At 50.4% G+C, this 21,963-nt stretch overlaps 1 protein-coding gene across 2 annotated transcripts in view; it reads left to right on the top strand.

Moving 5' to 3' along the window:
• CMTM8 (CKLF like MARVEL transmembrane domain containing 8) overlaps positions 1-21,963 on the top strand; it is a 120,176-nt gene that overhangs the window by 84,809 nt on the left and 13,404 nt on the right. For both annotated transcript variants that reach the window (XM_004471169.4, XM_058290758.1), the window contains one exon: positions 19,455-19,628. In XM_004471169.4, the coding sequence (XP_004471226.2) occupies positions 19,455-19,628 (174 nt within the window). The remainder of the gene's footprint in view (positions 1-19,454; positions 19,629-21,963) is intronic.

The raw sequence follows: 21,963 nt of genomic DNA, 5'->3' as shown, positions 1-21,963 counted from the left end.
GCGGCTGACCTCCCATCGGCCGCAGACCGGCTCGCCCGGGCAAAAGGCTGTGTGACAGCGTGGACGTCACGCTCACCCTCCTGGGGCCTCGACATTCCCAAACTTTGTCTCCAGGTCAGCAGCCTGGCCCGGTTGGCCACGGCTGTGGCCCCCCCGCCCGGCCTGGCCCAGCTCGTGGCCGTGGGCGCAAAGGCGGACGGAGCAGAGCGGACGTGCCGCAGGGGGCCTGTTCCCAGGTGCTTCCTGGGGTGACGGACGTGACTTATGGCTTCCCTAAATTTCCTTTTCGTTGTTGTTGTTGTTTGGAAGAAACCAAAAAGGCCTGATAACCCACGAACCACGGAATTAAAAATGGACGTGAGACGCAGATGTGACTCGAACGATTAGGCTTCCATCTACCATGTGGGAGGTCCAGGGTTCGATTCCCCGGGCCTCCTGGTGAAGGCGGGCTGGCCCGCGCAGAGAACTGGCGCAGCAAGATGACGCAACAAAAAGACACAGAGGAGAGACAATAAGAGGCGCAGCAGACCAGGGAGCTGAGGTGGCACAAGAGATCGAGCACCTCTCTCCCACTCCAGAAGTCCCCAGGATCGGTTCCTGGTGCTGCCTAAAGAGAAGATGAGCAGACACAGAAGAACACGCAGCAAATGGACACAGAGAGGCCAGGGGTGGAGGTAAATGAATAAACTAATCTTTTTTTAAAAAAAATGGACACAAAGCAGCAGATGTGGCTCAAGCAGTTGAGTGCCCGCCTCCCACTCATGGGGTCCCAGGTTCGGTTCCCAGTGAAAACCAACAAGCCAAACAAATGAAAAAATCCAACTCAGGGGAGCTGATACGGCTCAGCGGTTGAGCACCAGCTTCCCACATCCAAGGCCCCAGGTTCAATCCCCAGCCCCTGATGCCTCAAAAAATATATAAAATAAAATAAATGGACGTGACAAAGCATGTAGATTCCCAGGAGGCGTCTGTGTTGCCAGGGCCCTTTCAGCTCCATGGAAGCGGGGAGACCCATGAGGTGGAAAAGCAGAACTCTGGCTCCAGGGTGAAGCCCCGTCTTATTTCAGCCCTGGGAGGCAGTTAAGCATCAAGAGGGCGGGCGGACCCCGCAGGTGACCGGCTGCCCCCGGGCGGCGGTGGCGAGCCCCCCGGAGCACCCCGTCTCCCCACGAGGAGGTGCGGTCCATCGCACCCCACAGCTCTGGAAGGAAACGTGTCTCCATCCTCGTCATTTGATTTTATTTCTGTTCTCTGGAGGTGGCCTCAAGGGGTGGCCGTGGGACCTTGGGTCCCCAGACGTCCACTGAGCTCCCGCAGCGTCTCGGCTCTTGGCCTCGTCGCCTGCCTGCTAAAGGTAGGAAGCCCGAAGTGGCTGGCTCAGGTAGGAACCGTCCCTACAGGGCCTCTGGGATAAAGGGGAGTCGGCGCAAAGCAAGGCTGGCACGTGGAGGACGTGCCCTTGGCCCCGGACGGTGCCGCGGGCCCCTGGGCAGAGGAGGGTCCCGGGGCCTGCAGGAGAAGGGACTCGAGGGGTGTCCAGACCTGGCTTGGAGCTGAGGCCCGGCCAGCTGCGTACGGCGTTTCGCAGGCCTCAGTGCCCTCTCTAGTGTGGCCATTGCAGAAGTCCGTCCCGTGGCCTTGGCGAGGCTAACTGAGACCAAGTGCGAGTAACTGGTAATATTCTAGGCAGGTGCTGGTGGCAGTTAGAGACCAGAGAGTCACTGTCGTTACGGGATCAAGTGTCTGGCTCCCACGCAGAAGTGGACAAGCCCTTGTCTGCTGACCCCTCCCCGTTCCTTCCTCATCCTCTTTTCATATTGCTCTCTTCTCTCTTCTCCCGTTCCTTAGAAGGGATCCTTTTAACATAGACTGAGACGTGAGGAATTTTTTTGTGTTTTATTATTATTCTTGAAATAACGAAAACGCTCTAATAACGATTGAAGTGATGAATGCACAGCCCTTGATTGTACCACACACCATTGATTGTTCACTTGGGATGAACTGTATGTTTTCTTAATATGTATCAATAAAATTGATTTAAAAAAAAAAAAAAAAGGGTGTCCTTTTTCTGCTTTGCCTTTTATAACCCCGTGCTTCACCGGAAAGGAAGGAAAGCAGCTTTCAGAAAGGAGCAATGTTCAAAGACGCAAGTAGAGTGTTGGGTTGGCATTTGAGAACAAATGGACCCTGTCCAGGGCTGCGGACAGAGCTGGCCTTGGGGTATTGCCTAATCCAGGCTCTTTGCTTGAAGGGTGTTTTGTTGTTTTTCTTTCTTTAAGACTAGGCTTTGACTAATTAGCTAGACCTGGCTGCTACTTGGCTCACCGGGTGCTCCAGGACCACGAATTCGTTTCTCCTTGCTTAGCAGAGGATATTGAGATGGTGTGTGTTGTCCGTGAGGTCTCTGATCGGGTCATTGGCAGCCACGATTGTTTTAAGTCCTTGGGGCATGGAGCACTCAGTGGAAGGAGAGGAGGAAGGTGGGTGAGGGCTTGTTAAAATATATTGCTGGGGGGAAACGGACTTGGCCCAGTGGTTAGGGCGTCTGTCTACCACATGGGAGGTCCGCAGTTCAAATCCCGGGCCTCCTTGACCCGTGTGGAGCTGGCCCACGCGCAGTGCTGATGCACGCAAGGAGTGCCGTGCCACGTAAGGGGTGTCCCCTGCGTAGGGGAGCCCCACACGCAAGGAGTGCACCCCGTAAGGAGAGCCGCCCAGCATGAAAGAAAGTGCAGCCTGCCCAGGAATGGCGCCGCCCACACTTCCCGTGCCGCTGATGACAACAGAAGCAGACAAAGAAACAAGATGCAGCAAATAGACACAGAGAACAGACAACCGGGGGCGGGGGGGATTAAATAAATAAATAAATCTTAAAATATATATATATTGCTGGGAAGCAGATAAATCTTAAGTGATTGAGCTCCCGCCTACCACACGGGGGTGCCTGGTTCGGTTCCCAGTGCCTAATAAAGAAGACAAGCAAGACAGCAAGCTGACATGATGGGCAGGTGCGGCAAGCTGATGCAACAAGAGACACAAGAAGGAAAACATAATGAGAGACACAACAAAGCAGGGAACGGAGTTGTCTCGAGTGATTAGGCAGCTCCCTCCCACATCAGAGGTCCAGTGCCTCCTAAGGGAAAAAGGAAGATGAACAGAAACAGCAAGTGCAGACCACGAGAGGGCAGGGAGAAATAAATAAATAAAAATAACCTTAAAAGGAAAAAAACATATTGCTGGGCCCTACCCCACCAGGGTCTGGGATCCGGCTCTTGGATGATGCTGTGCTGCTTGTCTGGGGCCCACACACTCTGAGAAACCAGGCTGTAGAACAAGGTGCAGCAAATTATGGCCCTCCAGCTAAATCCATCCTGCCCCCCTTTCTTTTGTAAATAAAGTTTTATCGGAACATAGCTCTTCCCGTTTATTTACCTGTGGTCTACGACAGCTTTTATGTTACAATGGCAGAGTTGCGTAATTGCAACAGATCAAAATAGTTTCTAATTACCCCTTTCCGGAAAGTTCATCAGCTCCTGCTCTAGAGGTTCCTCAGCGCCCTGAGCCCAGCTTTTCTAATTATGGGCACAGACACTGCCCCTTTCTTTGTTTCATGGACTAAGCACTCCAGGACTTTTAACTTTCAAAATGCCAGTCATGCCGAGCATTGATTCGTATTTAATGGAAGGAAAAACCCATGAGACTAGTCATCACTGCTCTTTAGCTAGATCTTTGCAGACCACAAAACACCTTTAGTCTCTTCAGCAAACTCAATGGTGCTGCGCCCACCTTGTGGAGGGACAGACTGAGGCTCAGAGGGGAAATAACTTGGGCACCCAGCAAGCAAGTGACAAATCCAGGTCTCCTGATTTTTTTTTTCTTTTTTACTGTTTTTTTTGTTGTTGTTGTTGTTGTTCTTGTGATTTCTTATTCTGATGTCCTCTCTACCTACCATACTACCTTTTGTATACAAGCCAAAACTGGATGGAACTTATAGTATTAGTCATCCATGGCAAGTGGCTTTTTTACCCTCAAAACTTAAAACAGCAGTAAACATCTATTTCTTCTCACTCACAGTGAGTTTGGGTCAGAAACTGAGTCACCTAAGCCTTGCCTGGGGCTGCAGGATCTGCTTCCAAGGTCCTTCCTTCTGTGGCTAGCAAATTGGCGCCGGCGCCTGGTGAGCCCGTCTCCACACGACTGCTTGAGTGTCCTGGCAACATGGCGGCCGACATCCCCTGAGCAAGGGACCCAAGAGCGAGCCAGCCCAGGGGAAGCTGTGTCTTTGTTACCATCTCGCCTGCAAGCCACAAGGCGTCATTTCAGCCACGCTCCACTCATCAGAAGTAGGGTAGTAAGCCAAGCCCACGTTCAGGAGGCGCAATCGGCTCATCTTCTGAAGGCAGGAGTGTCGAAGAACTTGTGGACATCTCTGGAAGCCACCGCACGTGGTTAGCCCAAGATGCAGATTTCCATTCCCCTGGCATATCGGGGTCCCGGGGTATTGCCTGGTGCTGGGCTCTGGTTGACCGTACAATGTTGGACAGGGTATTAGCCAGTCACAAATTACTCACAACACCCACGTTTTGTCCTCCAGCGTGACGGCAGGGAGGGCCAGCGAGGGGCACTCATTCATGGTGTGTTTGAAAGTGGGAGAAAGACCCAGAAACTCCCCCGGGTAAGTCTGATGTGCTCCTCCCAGTCCTGCCGCGCTCCCATTGGAGAACTGCTGCTCTCACCCCATCCTCCCATTCCCAGACTGGGAAGCAGAGGCCCAGAGAGGGCACGGTCCTTGCCCCACAGCCTGTCCTATAGTGGACAGAACACACGTCTGTAAAACGCTTGCAGGGATACAAGGAAGAGGCTGTCAACTTGTGAGCTAAATTTACCCCTGAAAGTCTTTCTGTTAGTCCTGTGTCAGCCAGCTGACTATATATATACATATACATACATATATATATGTATTTTTTTTTAAGATTTATTTCTCCCCACCTTCTCGTTGTGCATTTGCTATGTCTGTCTGTTGTCTGCTCTTCTTCTTTTTTTAGGTGGCACCAGGAACCGAACGCAGGACCTCTGATGTGGAAAGGAGGCACCTAGTTGCTTGAGCTACCTCCACTCCCTGCTTTGTTGTATCTCTCATTCTGTTTTCCTCATGTCTCTTGTGTGATCTTGTGGGCGTCAGCTTGCTGTCTCGCTCATCTTCTTTAGGAGGCACTGGGAACCAAACCTGAGACCTCCCATGTGGTAGGCGGGAGCTCAATCACTTGAGCCACATCGGCTCCCCCTGACTCTCTCTATATATATTTTTAAAGATTTTATTTATTTTCTCTCCCCACCCCCTTTGTTTGCACTTGCTGTGTCTTTTCGTCTTGTTTCTTTACAAGGCACCAGGACCCTGACCCTGGACCTCTGATGTGGGAGGCGCCTAATCGCCTAAGCCACCTCCATTCCCTGCTTTGTTGTGTCTCTCATTATGTTTACCCTCTTGTGTCACTTGTCATGCCATCTTGTAGCATAGCTCACCACGCCTGCCCGTCACACCAGCTTGCCATCCTGTTTGTCCTCTTTAGGAAGCACCAGGAACCTCCGCTCCCTTCTTTGTTGTGTCTCTCCTTATGGTTTTTCTTCTTGTGTCTCTTGTTGCATCATCTTGTTGTGTCAGCTTGCCAAGCCTGCCCGTCGCACCAGCTCGCTGTCTTCTTTAGAGGCACTGGGAAACAAAGCAGGCACCTCGCATGTGGTAGGCGGGAGCTCAGTCTCTTGAGCCACATCCACTTTCCCTGATTTCTCATCAGATCTGTTCCCCAGGCAGCATCTGGTTCTCATGGGTGAGAGTCAAGCTTATTCTTCCACATTCTGTCTCCTCTTTGGAGTGTGTGTGTGTGTTTTAGGGGTAGGAACTAATCCGCCAGGTGGTCCGCTCTGGCCTCTCTTCCTTGACCAGTGCTCTTCTTACAGCGCCGTAATCTTCCATAAGCGGGGTTTGGCCGCCCCCTAGTGGAAGCAGGAAGAGATCTCCAGGCTGGCTGAAGAGGAGAGATGACTAGGGTCGCCGGACACTATAAAGAATTATCCAGCTGTAGGGAGAGCCCGGCTTGAGGATCCTGGGGTTCTCTGACGGTCCAGGGACGGGGTGGACTTGCTGCGTGATCACCTTTGCTGACCCATGCGTTAATAACCTGACGGATTTGAACAATGCAGGGATCAAAGCTCTAAGTATGTGTACACAAGAGCATGCGGGTGTATGTGCTGGCGTAGAGGGTATACATGGAGGTGGTAAAGAACGGGAATCGGCAAACTTTTCTGTGAAAGGCCGGATAGTAAATATTTTAAGTTTTGCAGACCACAGGCCACCTGCTCTGCTGTTGTAGCAGGAAAACAGCCCAAGACGGTACGTGAACAAATGGGCTGTACACAGCAGGCCACACACAGCCATGGGCCATAGTTTGTCAACCCCCGGTGAAGAAGAAGGAGCTGAATTTTGTCATCTCTGGGGTCTTGGCACACAGTAGGTGCTCGATAAATATCAGTTAAACCAATGAAACTGATTTGCCCAGTCACAGCTGGTGAGAAGCCAAAGCCTGAATCTTTCAACCAGGCCCAGTGGCCTCAGCGTTAGACTGTTTAATCAAACAAGATCACTAAGGGACGTGGCACCGGTGGCAGTTTGGGATTATTTTATGAAACTCCAGAAGAGGGCAAGATTATGTTTGTGAACGAATCGATTCCTCTGGGTGTGATACCCTTTGTTGGCATTAAATTCAGTCGAGGGGCCTTCCTGGGGCGGATATAAACGGAGCTGCCGTTTGTGAGCCTGCCCTGTGACAGGAACAAATGGCTGAGGCCCCGGGGAGAGATGAGCCACCCGCCTGGGAGCTTACAGCTGAAGGGACAGTGGAATAGAGGAGACTGGTTTAGGAGGCCCGGAAAGAAACAAGCCCTAGGCGGGGAGAGAGAGGACCACAGGCTCAGCCAAGCTGGCCACCTCAGCGCCTGGGCCCACTGACCAGCTCCAGGGGAACGGGTGGGCCCGGGTGGAAAGGAGAGGCCTGGGCAGAAAGGAGAGGCCTGGGCGGAAAGGAGAGGCCCGGCGGGGAAGGAGAGGCCCGGGCGGAAAGGAGAGGCCCGGGCGGAAAGGAGAGGCCCGGGCGGAAAGGAGAGGCCCAGGGGGAAATGCGAGGCCCTGGCGGAAAGGAGAGGCCCGGGCGGAAAGGAGAGGCCCGGGCGGAAAGGAGAGGCCCGGGCGGAAAGGAGAGGCCCTGGCGGAAAGGAGAGGCCCGGGCGGAAAGGAGAGGCCCGGGCGGAAAGGAGAGGCCCGGGCGGAAAGGAGAGGCCCGGGGGGAAAGGCGAGGCCCGGCGGGGAAGGAGAGGCCCAGGCAGAAAGGAGAGGCCCGGCGGGGAAGGAGAAGCCAGGGCGGAAAGGAGAGGCCTGGGCCGCGGCGGCGGCCATCTTGCTTCACCACAGGGCCGCACGCGGCCTCCAGGCGGCTGCTGAGGCGAGGAGGCGTCCCCCTCGTGCCTGGGTTTGGCCTTTTCATGACCTTGGCAACTGGAAGCTTTTAATCCTCCTTTATAAAAGCCAACCGATTTCTGGTACTTGGCATCGACAGCCCTTTGGCAAACGGAAACGGGAACCGTGGTGACTCGGTGGCACTTGTGGCTTGGAAGGTGTCCGGCCTGGGCAGGGAGGACAGAGGTTAGAGGTCATCTACTCCCAGTTGCCTTAGCCCGACATCTTGGTGCCATTATTGCTCTCAGGAGAGTCCTCAGGTTCAGTCCATCCATTCAGGAGCTGAAAATAATAGACGAGACGCCTTGGCTCCATTTGAGTATGAATATCTTAAGTGACATGAGAAAAGGGGAGTTCTTCACCCAAAAAAGGAGTCGGGGAGAGGTGGCTCCTAAGAGTCATGGTACACCCTGGTGATCACGTTAATATCACCGCGATAGGGTAGCTGGGCCAGCGCCTGGCGCGTACCGAGTACTGCTGGGCGTGTATTACTTACTCATTAGTTTTGTCCCCGCACAACCCTGGGAGGAGAGCTTCTGAGTCCCCATTTCATAGATGAAATCCTGAGGCTGGGGTTCGTAGCTTGCCCAAGGGCAGCGAGTAGGATCCTAGCACAATGACTGCAGGGTGCCAGGGTATGCAACTTCCCCAGTAAGCAAACTCTGCTTTGCAGTCTGCCACTTCCACCAGGAGCAGCAGCCCCTCAATCAGCGGAGAGGAGAGAATGGGGCAGCAAGAAACCAAGGCGCCACGGGATAAAGTAAAAGAGCAGCAGACCGGACGTCGCAGCTCAACCCTGGTTCTATGGCTCTAGGCCAGTAGCTCTGTCTCCTGACCTTCTCTTGACTCAGTTTCTCCATCTGTAAAATGAGGGATTGGTTCCTTCCAGCACCAGCGTTCTGTGGCCTCAAGTCACTGTGAAGTGAGTCTCAACTTCGAGCAAAGGTGCCTTCCTTGGAGGCTGGTGTCTGACGCCGGGTGGGAGCGGAGCTGCCATCGGATTGTCACGTCTAAGCTCAGCGCCAGCCTGGGGCTCACCAGATACGGTGTCCGTTCCAGAGCCTTGGCATTCCCTCCGTCACCCCAGCTGATGCCTAGTCAGCCATTCAAATCTTAAACGTCCCCCACACATCCACACCGGGTCAGGTCCTCAGGCTTTACTTGCTCAGATTAGCCACGTGTCCTCTCATGGGACTTCTCACACTTCCTAGTTAAATGACGATGAGCCTCCCCTGGAGGCAGAGACCATGTCTGTTTGTCCCTCGCCACGGTACCTCCCGGGAGAACTCCGTGAGGCTTTGAATGAATGAATGAACGGTAGCATGTGCGCCACGTCAAGCCAACGTCAAGAGAAGAGCCGTCAGACATGGTAATATTGTGAGTCTCTCGGAGCAGGGTACACAAGAGTAGATCCACAACGGCTGATTTCCAGCTCCCCTTTATTGCAGAGAATGGGCACGGTGAATAATACAAAGCCTGGGAAATAGTGCAGCTCACCTGGTCCTCGCCGGCCAGGACCAGCTGGTCCATTGCTCCTGGGACAGCCCGGTTAATCATCAGAGTCACCTGACTGTTCTCAAGACGCAGTAATGGGGCTCCCACTCAAGGCTAAAGGCAGGCACAAACCGTCCAACCGTGAGCTCTAGCAGTGCAGCACGCTCTGCCCCCCAGTGGTGTCCCAAGAGTCATAGTAGCTGCTCAGTCAGCGTTTGAATAAATGAGACCCTTTAACGCAGCCATGAGTTAATGCCTGTCTGCAGAAGAGCTGTCACAGGGCACATGGACTTGACTCCACGGGAGAGCTCCTCGCTCACAAGCTTATTGTGTCTTCTGGTACAAGTTTTAAAAATCTAAGACCTCTTAGTCCATTGGATATTAGAATCGAGAAGGTGGGGGGGCGGGGAGAGGGTGTAAAGACAGAGCAGAGGGGAAGCGGACTTGGCCCAGTGGTGAGGGCGTCCGCCTACCACATGGGAGGTCCAGGGTTCAAAGCCCGGGCCTCCTTGACCCGTGTGGAGCTGGCCCATGCACAGTGCTGATGCGTGCAAGGAGTGCCCTGCCACGCAGGGGTGTCCCTGCATAGGGGAGCCCCACGCGCAGGGAGTGCACCCATAAGGAGAGCCACGCAGTGCGAAAGAAAGTGCAGCCTGCCCAGGAATAGTGCTGCACACACGGAGAGCTGACACAGCAAGATGATGCCACAAAAAGAAACACAGATTCCCGTGCCGCTGACAACAGAAGCGGAAAACGAAGACGTAGCAAATAGACACAGAGAATAGACAACTGGGGTTGGCGGAGGAGGGGAAATAAATAAATCTTAAAAAAAAAAAAAAAAAAAGACAGAGCAGAGGATGGCTGTTAGAATCAGCTCACTCAGAGCCACAAAAGGTGACCGTGATTTTCAACTCTAAAAGCTCTGTTCATATGGGAGCGGGTATAGCTCAGTGGTTGAGTACCTGCTTCCCATGTACAAGGTCTCGGGTTCAAACCCTGGTACCTCCTTGAAAAACAAAACAAAACAAAAAAATGTTGTTCTTTGCCAAACACAGATGTCTGGTCGTATTCAGAATAGGGGAAAGCAGTCTCATTCAGCAGTGCAGACCTGTAATTGAACTATTTGATGTTTGTGATGAGCATATTAGGAATACTGTATTTAATTTTAAAAGGGAGATACAGGAAATGTATTTGATTGAGCTCATTACCTTATTTTTCATGGGGGAGGAAAGGAAAAAACCTCTTTGTTCACTAAAACATAGGACTCTTTACCTTAGAGAATCCATCCGCTATCAACAACGAACAGCAAAATCATATAAACGCAAAACACTAAAACCATAAAAGCATGAGAATGTATATATACAATGGAATATTATTCAGCCTTAAAAAGGAATGAAGGGGGAAATGGATGTGGCTCAAGCAATTGGGCTCCTGCCTACCATATAGGAGGTCCAGGGTTGGATGCCCAGGGCCTCCTGGTGAAGGCGAGCCGGCCCACGCGGTGTGCTGCCCACTCAGGAATGTGGCCCCGCGCAGGAGTGCCACCCTGCATGGGAATGTCGCCCCACACGGGAAAGCTGCCCCACAAGGGAGTGCCAGCTGATGCAGAGAGCTAGTGCAGCAAGATGACACAAGCGACAGAGAGAAAACGAGAAGACGTAGCAGAACAGGGAGTTGGGGTGGCGCTCTTTTGAGTAATCGCCTCTCTCCTACTCCGGAAAGTCCCAGGATCAGTTCCCGGAACCGCCTAATGAGAACGCAAGCAGACACAGCAGAACACACAGCGAATGGACACAGAGAGCAGACGATGGGGGGACGTGGGGGGTGTGGGGAGGATTAATAAAAATATTTTTTAATAAAAAGGAATGAAGGGAGCCGATGTGGCTCAGGGATCAAGTGCCAGCTTCCCACATACAAGGTCCCAGGTTCAATCCCCAGCCCCAGTACCTCAAAAAATAAAATAAAATAAAATAAAGTGGGAAGCAGATGTGGCTCAAGCGGTTGAGCACCTGCTTCCCACATGGAAGGTCCCATGTTCGATCCCCGGGGCCTCCTAAAAAGAAAAACAACAAGCAAACAAACGAAAACATACCAAATCAGGGTTTGCCGATGTGGCTCAGTGGTCGAGCGCCAGCTTCCCACATACAAGGTCCGGGGTTCAAGTCCCAGCCCCAGCACCACAAAAAAATAAAAAAATAAAACTTTTTTTAAAAAGGCCTGAAGTGTTGATACATGCTGTTGCATAAATGAACCTCGAAGACGTCATGTTGAGTAAAATAAATCAGACACAAAGGGACAGGTGTGGTATGATTACACTAATATGATGTAGAATATGCACATTTATTAAGACAGACAGGAGGATACCAGTTACCAGTGGTAGGGGTGGGGTGGGGAGGGGAGGCAGAAAGGGGGTCCATGCATATGGGTACAGGGTTTCTCTTTTGGGTGATGGAAAATTCTGGTAATGGACGATGGTAAGGGTAGCACAACATGGTGAGTTTGACTAATCCCACTGAATTGTATGCTTGGGAGTGACTGAGATGGGAAATTTGTTTTGTGTATATGTTTCCACAATTTAAAAAAGAGAGAGAGAAATTAAAGAGATAATGACAAGGAAAAGCAGTGCAAGATCCTGGACCAGATCTAATCATGGAGGAGAAGATGCCCAAGGGGACATTACTGGGATATATGAACAAATTGGAATAGAGTCTACAAGCTTTATATAAATGTTAATTGTTTAAGGAGGTCCCGGGGATTGAACCTGGGACCTCGGACGTGGGAAGTAGGAGTTCAGCCACTCAGCTCTAGCCACTCCCCGTGAACATGAAAATTCTTGATCTTGATCACTTGTATTTAACATGGTTACATAAGAGAATGTCCTTGTTCTTAGGAAATGTACATGGACGTATTAAGTGTTTAAAGAGCATTGTGTGGGAAGCGGACTTGGCCCAGTGGTTAGGGCATCTGTCTACCACATGGGAGGTCCACGGTTCAAACCCCGGGCCTCCTTGACCCGTGTGGAGCTGGCCCATGCGCAGTGCTGATGCGCGCAAGGAGTGCCCTGCCACGTAGGGGTGTCCCCCACGTAGGGGAGCCCCACACGCAAGGAGTGCACCCCGTAAGGAGAGCCACCCAGCGCGAAAGAAAGTGCAGCCTGCCCAGGAATGGCGCCACACACACGGAGAGCTGACACAACAAGATGACGCAACAAAAAGAAACACAGATTCCTGTGCCGCTGACAACAACAGAAGCGGACAAAGAAGAAGACGCAGCAAATAGACAGAGAGAACAGACAACCGGGGTGGGGGGGAAGAGGAAGGGGAGAGAAATAAATAAATCTTAAAAAAAAAAATAAAGAACATCATGTATACAACCTATTCTCGAACGTTTAGAAAATAGATAAAATGGTACAGCAAATGCAGCAAAACATTAAAAGCTGAGGATCTGAATATCTGGGTGGGGAACATGTGTTGGAGTTTTTCTGCCAGGGTTTGTATTAGTTTTGCAACTGTCCTGTAAGTTTGGAATTAGTTCAAAAAAAAAAAATTAAGCCAGTTAAGAAATAGACTTGCCACCTATCTAGTTAGGTTACTGTCCCTCTGACATCAAGACCTCCTACAAATCGATAAGAAAATGATTTTTTAAACCTATCCATAGGTAAGGGAAGAACTATACATAGCTAAGTAAGCATTTGAAAAGATTCTCCACCATCATCTCCGCGGGTCGGTAACGTGCAAATTAAAGCAGATGGAGGAGAAAGCTGTGCGCCAGGGGGTCTTAAAGTATGGCCTCAGCGTCGCCTGGCAGCTTGTTAGAAACGCAAATTCTCGGGACCCATCCTAGAAGGATCAGAAGGCAGGGCTGGGGGGGGGGGGTGGGTAGGACCTGCATTTCCCACGCCCCCCAAGTGATGCTGACGCCCGCCCGGGGCTGAGAGCCACTGCTCGTGCCCTGGAGAATGAACTACATTCAGTGTCCGCGATGAATCTCAGTGTCGAGCAAAAGAAGCCAGACATGGGGCCGCACTTTACCATCCCATGTATAGGGAGCTCCGAAACAGGCAGAAGGAGTCTAGGGTAACAGGAGACACGGTAGTCGTTACCCTCGGAGGAGGGCAGGACTAAACTCGAAGTGGTGATGGCGCTTCCAGGGAGCGGGTCGTGTTCCGTTTCTTGACCTGGAGGCTAGAGACACGGGTCTGTTCACTTAGTGACGACTCGCAGAGCTCTTCTCTTAGGACTGCACTCTCTCCTCTAGGCTACATTTCAGTCAAGCAGGAAAGGCGTAACATGGGATTTTTTTAAATTGGGTTTTTTAATCATTTTAAGCATGGGGATTTATTCTGGTGAGTGTGACAGGAAAGAACATCCATCCACTGGTGAGGGGGTAAACGTGCTCAGGGTCTTGGGAGGGCAACCTGGCAGTACCTCTGCAGAAAGCTGATAGCATCCTGGAGGGGAGCGGATGTAGCCCAAGCAGTTGGGTGCCCGCCTCCCACATGGGAGGTCCCAGGTTTGGTTCCCGATGCCTCCTAAAGAAGACAAGCAGACAGCTAGCGGACACAATGGGATGATGCAATGAGGAGATGCAACGAGGAGACACAACAAAAAGGGAGCGGGTGTGGCTCAAGTGGTTGGGCACCCACCTGCCACAAGGAAGGTCCTGGGTTCTGTTCCCAGTGCCTCCTAAAGAAGATGAGTAGACACAGCGAGCACACAACAAGCAGATGCAACGAGCAGGCAGCAAGCACAAACAATAAAGCAGACAGAAGGGGATGCCATGGAGGGGAATAGATAAAAGTAGTATTTATATACACATATCCTGGAAATTCTTTCTATAAATTTATCCTGTAAAAAAACAAAATTATATATTATAAGAATGTTCCCTGGGCAGTTCTCTACGAACAAAAGTAAAGGAGACAACCCAAATTTCCATCAACAGGAGACTGGTTCCACAATTGTGGAAAAATGGGCGACTGTTAACATTGGCATCTGTGTGTAGTAGCGTGGCAGGATGTCCTCCGTGGCACTGCTGCCTGAGAAAAGAAAGTTACAGGCAATATATACAGAGTAGCCACATTTATAAGAGAAACAGAAAGGGATAAGCAGGTGGGTGGTTAGAAATGCAAGGAAAGAAGTTAGGAAGGATAGCTACAACATTTTTGGTATTGACATCTCTTGAATTTTACTTTTTTATTTTTTTTAAAGACTTGTTTATTTTATTTATTTCTCTCCCCTTCCCTCCGCCCTACCACCCCAGTTGTCTGTTCTCTGTGTCTATTTGCGGCGTCTTCTTTGTCCACTTCTGTTGTTGTCAGCGGCACGGGAATCTGTGTCTCTTTTTGTTGCGGCATCTTCTTGTGTCAGCTCTCCGTGTGTGTGGCACCATTCCTGGGCAGGCTGCGCTTTTTTCGCGCTGGGCGGCTCTCCTTACAGGGTGCACTCCTTGCACATGGGGCTCCCCTATGTGGGGACACCCCTGCATGGCAGGGCACTCCTTGCGCACATCAGCACTGCGCGTGGGCCAGCTCCACACGGGTCAAGGAGGCCCGGGGTTTGAACCGCAGACCTCCCACGTGGTAGACAGACACTCTAACCACTGGGCCAAGTCCGCTTCCCTCTCTTGAATTTTAAACTGATGTGTAGGGAAGCAGGCTTGTCATCCCGCTATGCACTTCTGTGTTAATTTTTTACCTACATTTATTAGCTCTGCCATTCAGAAAAAATATCTTCGCTTAAAAATGCTTAGCAGGGAAAAAGCCGACGGTGCTTTTGTAGTCTAAGCAAATAAAGGGCTAGGGTTTGTCTAAACACACATCCATACCTCCAAAGCACGGGATGAATAACGTTTTTGTAGAATTCTTTTCTTCGGCATCGGCGATCGTGGGAGAGAGGTTTGCTGCTGGATATATTTCCGTTACCCAGGCAATGCACTTGGGTCGAACAATTCTTTTCTTGACAGGGTCATTCTTTTTACAGTGTTTGCAAGTGAGGTCATGGGCGAAAGGTGGCTGCTGGGCAAGAGCTAGCTCTGTTGGTGCTATTACCCCGTGTGTAAAAGATGACCCCTGCTAACCCCCTAGACCAAGCGTCTGTAGACTGTGGGCTCCTCTTGCTCTAATGATGAAAAACGTTCTTGACTTCAGAGCCAAAGGCTGTTAGCTGAGCCTGTTTAGCTGGACACAAGTTCGTGCTGGAAGTGCCTAAACCCTTGCTGCCCTGTGGAGAGATGGCATAAGCCCACAGATGATTTGGTTAGGTTTCCTACATGAATCATTGGTTGGGGGGGGCCCTTCTGACCCTTTCTGTTTGAATCAAGAAGCCTGCCATTTGGTTCAGAGCCTGCCCTGCCCAGTTACACCTATTTCCAGTCTTCCTATTGCAACTGGATGTCAAAAACACCTGTATCGGTTTACCTGTCAGTGAGGAATTCAAGCCAAAAAACCCCCTTCTGAGTGCTTTTGCGTTGTACACCCCTGAAATTTGTGCATCTCCTCTTAAGGCAAATTTTGGTGCCACAGAGGTGAGCACAAAACTACATCTCCATGAAGCATCTTTTCCTTGGAATTCGTATACAATATCACGCAAATAAAAGCATGTCAACCTGCCAGTTCTAGAGAAGAGAAAACAGCAACGGTTGGTCTGTTACCAGCTCCCTAGCAGAGGCATTCATTCAAAATGTTGCAGTGATGGGCTCCTCTCAGGAAATAGTTTAAAATGCCTCTTGGAAGGAGCTGAGGTGGCTCATGAGATTCAGCACCTCCCTCCCACACAGGAAGTCCAGGGTTCGGTTCCCGGTGCCTCCTAAAAAGAAGAGGAGTGCACAACGAACAGACACAGAGAGCAGACAGCAAGCAAACAACGAGGGGGATGGAGAGAGAAATACTTAAAAAAAAAAAACACCTCTTGGAGACCTGCCTGAGGGCCTCCTCTTTGCAGTAAGTATTCTTTTCTAGAGGGATCTAACTCTTGCTGCCGCAACATCCGCTGCTTCTGCTCTCTGTCTCGAGATCCGCCACTCCATCTAGCCAGGTAGACCGGAAACTGAACTCATGACCGACAGCCCCCTTTGCCTGCCCCTCTTTCGTTGTTCCAGCTGAATAAATGGCACCTCAACCCACTAAGCAAATCTCCCCAGAAACCCAGAGGTCACTCTGCCTTACCCCACGCCTCCCCTTCGCGTATCTGCTCTACCTAAGGTCTCGTCTACCCCTGAAATGTGTCTTGGGTTCGCTCACTTCCCAGTATGCTCTGCCACCACACTGGCCCTGCAAACATGGTCTTCTCCCACTTGGAGTTTTGTAATCTGACTTTAATTCCTGGCACCGATATCCTCTCCACCCTCACCTCCACACAGCCCAGCCCTTCCCACCTTCATCGCCCGCCCGCGCCGTGCCCTGCTGGCATACCGTCTTCCTGCGCTGTCTCGCCAGCTCTTCAGGTCCAGCTTTAATGTCATTGCCCCACATGGCCCTCACCGATGCTTTTCGCCCCTATCCGGGGCCCTTGTCATGCACTTGATTTTCCCCGGTAGCATTTTTCATGATGGTAATTTCAGTTAGGTGGATCAGGGTCTGCACAGCCTGTCCCCATGTCACCTCCAGGGCCCCGTGGCAGGAAGCCTGGCACACTGTAGATACTCAAATATTAAGTCAGTGCTTCACGATTGGAGCAACTTTGGTATTGTGTTCCACGAGACCACGAGGAAAGCTAAAACGGACGCGCAGCCACGCGTCCCGGGTCCCACAGCGCACAGGGCTTGCAGCTGGAGCCTGCGGGCGACTCCAGTTGTGGCCCCCTGGCGATGGGGTCCAGATACTCGTTCATGACTAAGGAATAAAGGCTCCTGTGAGGGGCTGGATTGGGAGATGTGCTCCGGCTTTCCTTTCTGCGGCGCCCAAGCCGTTATTTAGATGGTTTCTTTCTCCCTGAAGTCCCCATTTAGTCAGTGAATGGCGTTGACATCGCTTTGGATTTCATCTCACCCAGGAGTGGTGTAGAGTTGGGCAACGGACCCTGGGATAGATGTGCTACCTTTTTTTCCCCTCTATTTAACTTTATTTTGTGCATTTAATAATTGAAAATATAAACAGTAATTACACAATAAAAAGAAAATACAGTTGAATAAATACATCCATTTCTCAAACATCTTGGATATGTATACATTTATTTTTTGAATCATGCATTATATTACACGATGAATTTGGTTCATAGCAACGCAACCGTATGGTATTTGTCCTTTTGTGTCTGGCTTGCTTCGCTCAACATAATGTCCTCCTGGTTCATCTGTGTTGTCATCTGCGTCACGACTTCATTTCTTCTTACAGCTGCGTAATGTTCCATCATCTGACTACACCACAGTTTATCTGTTCATCGATTGATGGACACCTGGGTTGTTTCCAACTTTTGGTCATTGTGGATAATGCCACTGTGAACATCGGTGTGCGGATGTCTCTTCATGTCACTGCTCTCAGTTCTTCTGGGTATATACCCAATAGTGGTATTGCAGGGTCCCATGGCAAGTCTATATTCAACTTCCTTGGGAACTGCCAAACAGTCCTCCACAGTGGCTGTACCATTCTGCATTCCCACCAGCAGTGAATAAGGGTTCCTACCTCTTTACATCCTCTCCAACACTCGTAGTTCTCTGTCTTTTTAATAGTGGCCATTCTCATAGGTGTGAAATGATATCTCATTGTACTTTTAATTTGCAGTTCCCTAATCATTAGTGATGGTGAGCATTTTTTCATGTGCTTTTTTTTTTTTTTTTTTTGCCTTTTGTATTTCTTCTTTGGACAAATGTCTGTTCAAGTCTTTTGCCCATTTTTTAATTGGGTTGCTTGTCTTTTTATTGTTGAGTTGTAATATCTCTTTATATATCTTGGATATTAAATCCTTATCTGACATGTGATTTCCAAATATTTTCTCCCATTGAGTCGACTGCCTTTTCACCCTTTGACAAAGTCCTCTGAAGTGCAAAAGCATTTAATTTTGAGGAGGTCCCATTTATCTGTTTTTTCTTCTGTTGCACGTGCTTTGGGTGTAAGATCCAAGAAACCACCACCTACTATAAAGTCTTAAAGATGTTTCCCTTCATTTTCTTCTAGTAGTTTTATGGTCCTGGCTTTTATATTTATGTCTTTGATCCATTTTGAGCTGATTCTTGTATAGCAAGTGAAATAGGGGCCCTCTTTCATTCTTTTGGTTGTAGATACCCAGTTGTCCCAGCACCATTTGTTGAAGAGCCTGTTTTGTCCTGTTAACATGGACTTGGTAGTTTGTCAAAAACCAATTGACTGTAGAAGTGATGGTTTATTTCTGGACTCTCAATTCTGTTCTAATGACCAATGTGTCTGTCTTTATGCCAGGACCGTGCTGTTTTGACCACTGTAGCTTTATAATATGTTTCAAGGCCAAGCAGTGAAATTCCTCCCATGCTGCTCTTCTTTTTAGAATGCCTTTGGCTATTCAGGTGCACTTTCCCTTCCAAATGAATTTGGTAATCATCTTTTCTAATTCTGTAAAGTAGGCTGTTGGAATTTTGATTGGTGTTGCATTGAATGTTTAAATCAGTTTGGGTAGGAGCTACTTTTAATAAAATCCTGGGTGGCTGTATCTGGACTGGGCACTTTCTCACTCTCCTTCCTGAAAGCTCTCCTGGCCACTGATTTGCCATCTTCAAGGAGGGCAGCACAGCAGATGGGAATGGCCAGAGGGTCATCCCTTGAGAGCAGGTGCATCCTGGGACCACCTCTGAGAGGACCTGTAGCCTTCTCTTGGCAAGTATAAGCTTGTGAGAAAATACCAGCCATGGATGTGTATTGTTTTGTTCCTCAAGGTGGTTTTAAGACTCTTAATTAGTGGTAACATTTTTAGTTGTTGTTAAAATTTATTTATTTCCTCCCCTTCCCCAGATGGCTCCCTCATTTATCTGCTCGTTGTGCCTACTTGTTGTCAGCTCGTTGTCTGCTCATCTTATTATTTAGGAGGCACTGGAAACCAAACCTAGGGCCTCCCATGGGGGAGGCAGGCACCCAACTGCCTGAGCCACATCCCCTCCCCAGTGCTCACGTTTAAAAATCAAGATGATTGTGTACAAATTTTAGTTTTTGTGGTCTCCTGGAAAAAACAGTGGAGGACCTGGAAGAACTGGCTCACAACTTAGCAACACTGGGCTGGAACTGAGTAGAGACTGCCCCCTTAAGACAAGACATAGGACTTTCTTTGTTTGCCACCGGTCCTGCCGAGCCTACAAAGTTGATTTATTTTACCTTCCTGGAAGCCGGTGGCACATGAGTCTGCAGTCCCCATTTTATGTTTTAAGTTTTGTGTTTGTATATATGCCTGGTATTCTAATCGTTTGTTTTTTCTCCCTCTGTCCGCATTTCCTTCTTTCCCTCCTCTTCTCCTTTGGTCCCTTTTCTCCTCCTCCTCCGTCTGTCGCGTGACAGGTCCTGGGGCTGCTGGTGTGGACGCTGATCACGGGCACCGAGTACTTCCGGGTGCCCGCCTTCGGCTGGGTCATGTTCGTGGCCGTGTTTTACTGGGTGCTGACCGTCTTCTTCCTCGTCGTCTACATCACGATGACCTACACCCGGATTCCGCAGGTGCCCTGGACGACAGTGGTAAGCAAGCCCCGGCCGGCCCTCCTGCCCGCCAGCCCGCCAGCCGGGCGCAGGGCAGGCTCCGGCCCGCTCTAGGCTCCCTGCAAACAGAGGCCGAGGGAAGCCCTGGAGATCCCACCCGGCCGAGAAGCCCAAGGCTGCCCACCTGCCTTTGCCGTGTTTTACCCCGGAGCGCGGGACCTTTGAGGTTCCCAGAATCCTTTCAGGCGAAACCGCAACCCATTTGTCATGGCCGGATCCGGGGGAAGCGGGGCCCACTTTTGCCGACCCTTGTTTCTCAGGCCTCTGGGACCACGTCCCCCTGGAAACGGGGTGGCGGGTGGCGGGCCGTCCCTCCTTCAGAGCCCTCCTAGAGCTGGCACCCAGCCTTTCAGACTCTAGAGCCCTTTGCTGGTGGGATGCGCCCCGTGTGCAAAGAGCTAGAGCCCAGAGTGAAAACTGCCCGCAACGTGAGGAAGCGAGAGTAGTGGAAGGTGATTGGAATCCTTGTCCCGGCTCCGGGCACGGAGCTGGAGGTGGGACAAACGGACACGGGGTCGACAAAGGCGAACGCACGTTATGGAAGAAAATGCACAAACACAGTACGCTAGGTGCAGGCTACAGTGGGGGGCTAGCACCTCAACTTGAATCAACCGGGAAATCTCCAGAGAGGAGATGACGTTGAGCTTCATCTTGAAGAATGAATGTGCCATTTCCTCTGTGTGTGTGTGTGTGTGTGTGTGTTTAAATGCACCGTTTCTAAGTGGAACTCACAGCGTCAGGGAGGTCCGCCTTGCCCTGGAGCATTTACAGTCTTAACGGGGAATTTGCAGTGGCCATATGATTATTTTAAGTCCAAGTGGTGCCACATGTGTGTATGTATACAATGGAGCTTTGAGATGATACTGATTTTTTGGTTCTCAACCAATCTATCAGAAAAATACCAAAAATTCCAAGTAACTGACTTAACCAGAGTTGAAATATAGCCCGTTTGTGGGGTCATAGACTAGCATTTGATTGGCAGGCAATGTATCCTTTCAGGCGGTGCTATCTGCTATTGCCTCTCAAAATAACCTGGCTTTCTTCTTTGGGAGCTGCTTTCACAGCTAAGTTAAGCCCTATAAGGAAACAAATCTCATTGGATGTCACAAAACTTTGGCTTAAGTCTCAATTTCTAGCCAGGTGGCCTAAATCAGGAGCTGTCAGACTTTTTCTGTCAAGGGCAAATAGTGAATGCTTTTGGCTTTGCAACTCTGTGGTCTTTTTTTTTTTTTTTTTTAATTTCACTCCCTTTCCCTCCCCAAGTTGTCTGCTCTCTGTGTCCATTCGCTGTGTGTTCTTCTGTGACCGATTCTATCCTTATCAGCAGCACAGGAATCTGTTTCTCTTTTTTGTTGCCTCATCTTGTTGTGTCAGCTCTCCGTGTGTGCGGCGCCATTCCTGGGCAGGCTGCACTTTCTTTCGCGCTGGGTGGCTCTCCTTACGGGGTGCACTCCTTGTGCGTGGGGCTCCCCTACGTGGGGGACACCCCTGCGTGGCAGGGCACTCCTTGCGCGCATCAGCACCGCGCATGGGCCAGCTCCACACCGGTCAAGGAGGCCCGGGGTTTGAACCGCGGACCTCCCATGTGGTAGACGGACGCCCTATCCATTGGGCCAAGTCCGCTTCCCTCAGTGGTCTTGACCTCTGGTGTAGACCAGATACATCTCTCTCTTCTCTGAGCCCTGCACCCCATCATGAATGTACTTCATTCAAACATTCTAATATTGCCTCTTTTTTTTAAAGATTTATTTTATTGATTGATTTCTCTTCACCCCCTTGTTGTTTGCACTTGCTGTGTCTCCTCGTTTTCCTTGTTTCTTTGGGAGGCACCAGGAGCCGAACCCAGGACCTCTGATGTGGGAGGGAGGCGCCCAATCACTTGCACCACCTCCACTTCCTGCTCACTTGTGTCTCTCATTCTGTTTTTTCCTCCCCGTGTTTTTTGTTGCGTCATCTTTTTGGTTCAGCTCACCCCACCTGCCTGTCACGCCACCTCACTGTCTTCTTTAGGAGACACCGGGAACCAAACCAGGGACCTCCCCTGTGGTAGGCAGGAACCCAACTGTTTAAGCCACATCCATGTCCCAATATTGCCTTTTTTTTGAAGATTTATTTTTCCTCTCTTCCCCCCCCATTGTCTGCTCTTTGTGTCCATTCGCTGTGTGTTCTTCTGTGTCCACTGCATTCTTGTCAGCAGCACCGGGAATCTGTGTCTCTTTTTGTTGCGTCATCTCGCTGCATCAGCTCTCCGTGTGTGTGGCGCCATTCCTGGGCAGGCTGCACTTTTTTCGCACAGAGCGGCTCTCTTACAGGG

The sequence above is a fragment of the Dasypus novemcinctus genome, chromosome 31, assembly GCF_030445035.2.
Source record: "Dasypus novemcinctus isolate mDasNov1 chromosome 31, mDasNov1.1.hap2, whole genome shotgun sequence".
In the NCBI taxonomy this organism is placed as follows: domain Eukaryota; kingdom Metazoa; phylum Chordata; class Mammalia; order Cingulata; family Dasypodidae; genus Dasypus; species Dasypus novemcinctus.
Note: the sequence above shows the minus strand (reverse complement) of the source record. Positions and strands in the feature narration are given on the sequence as shown.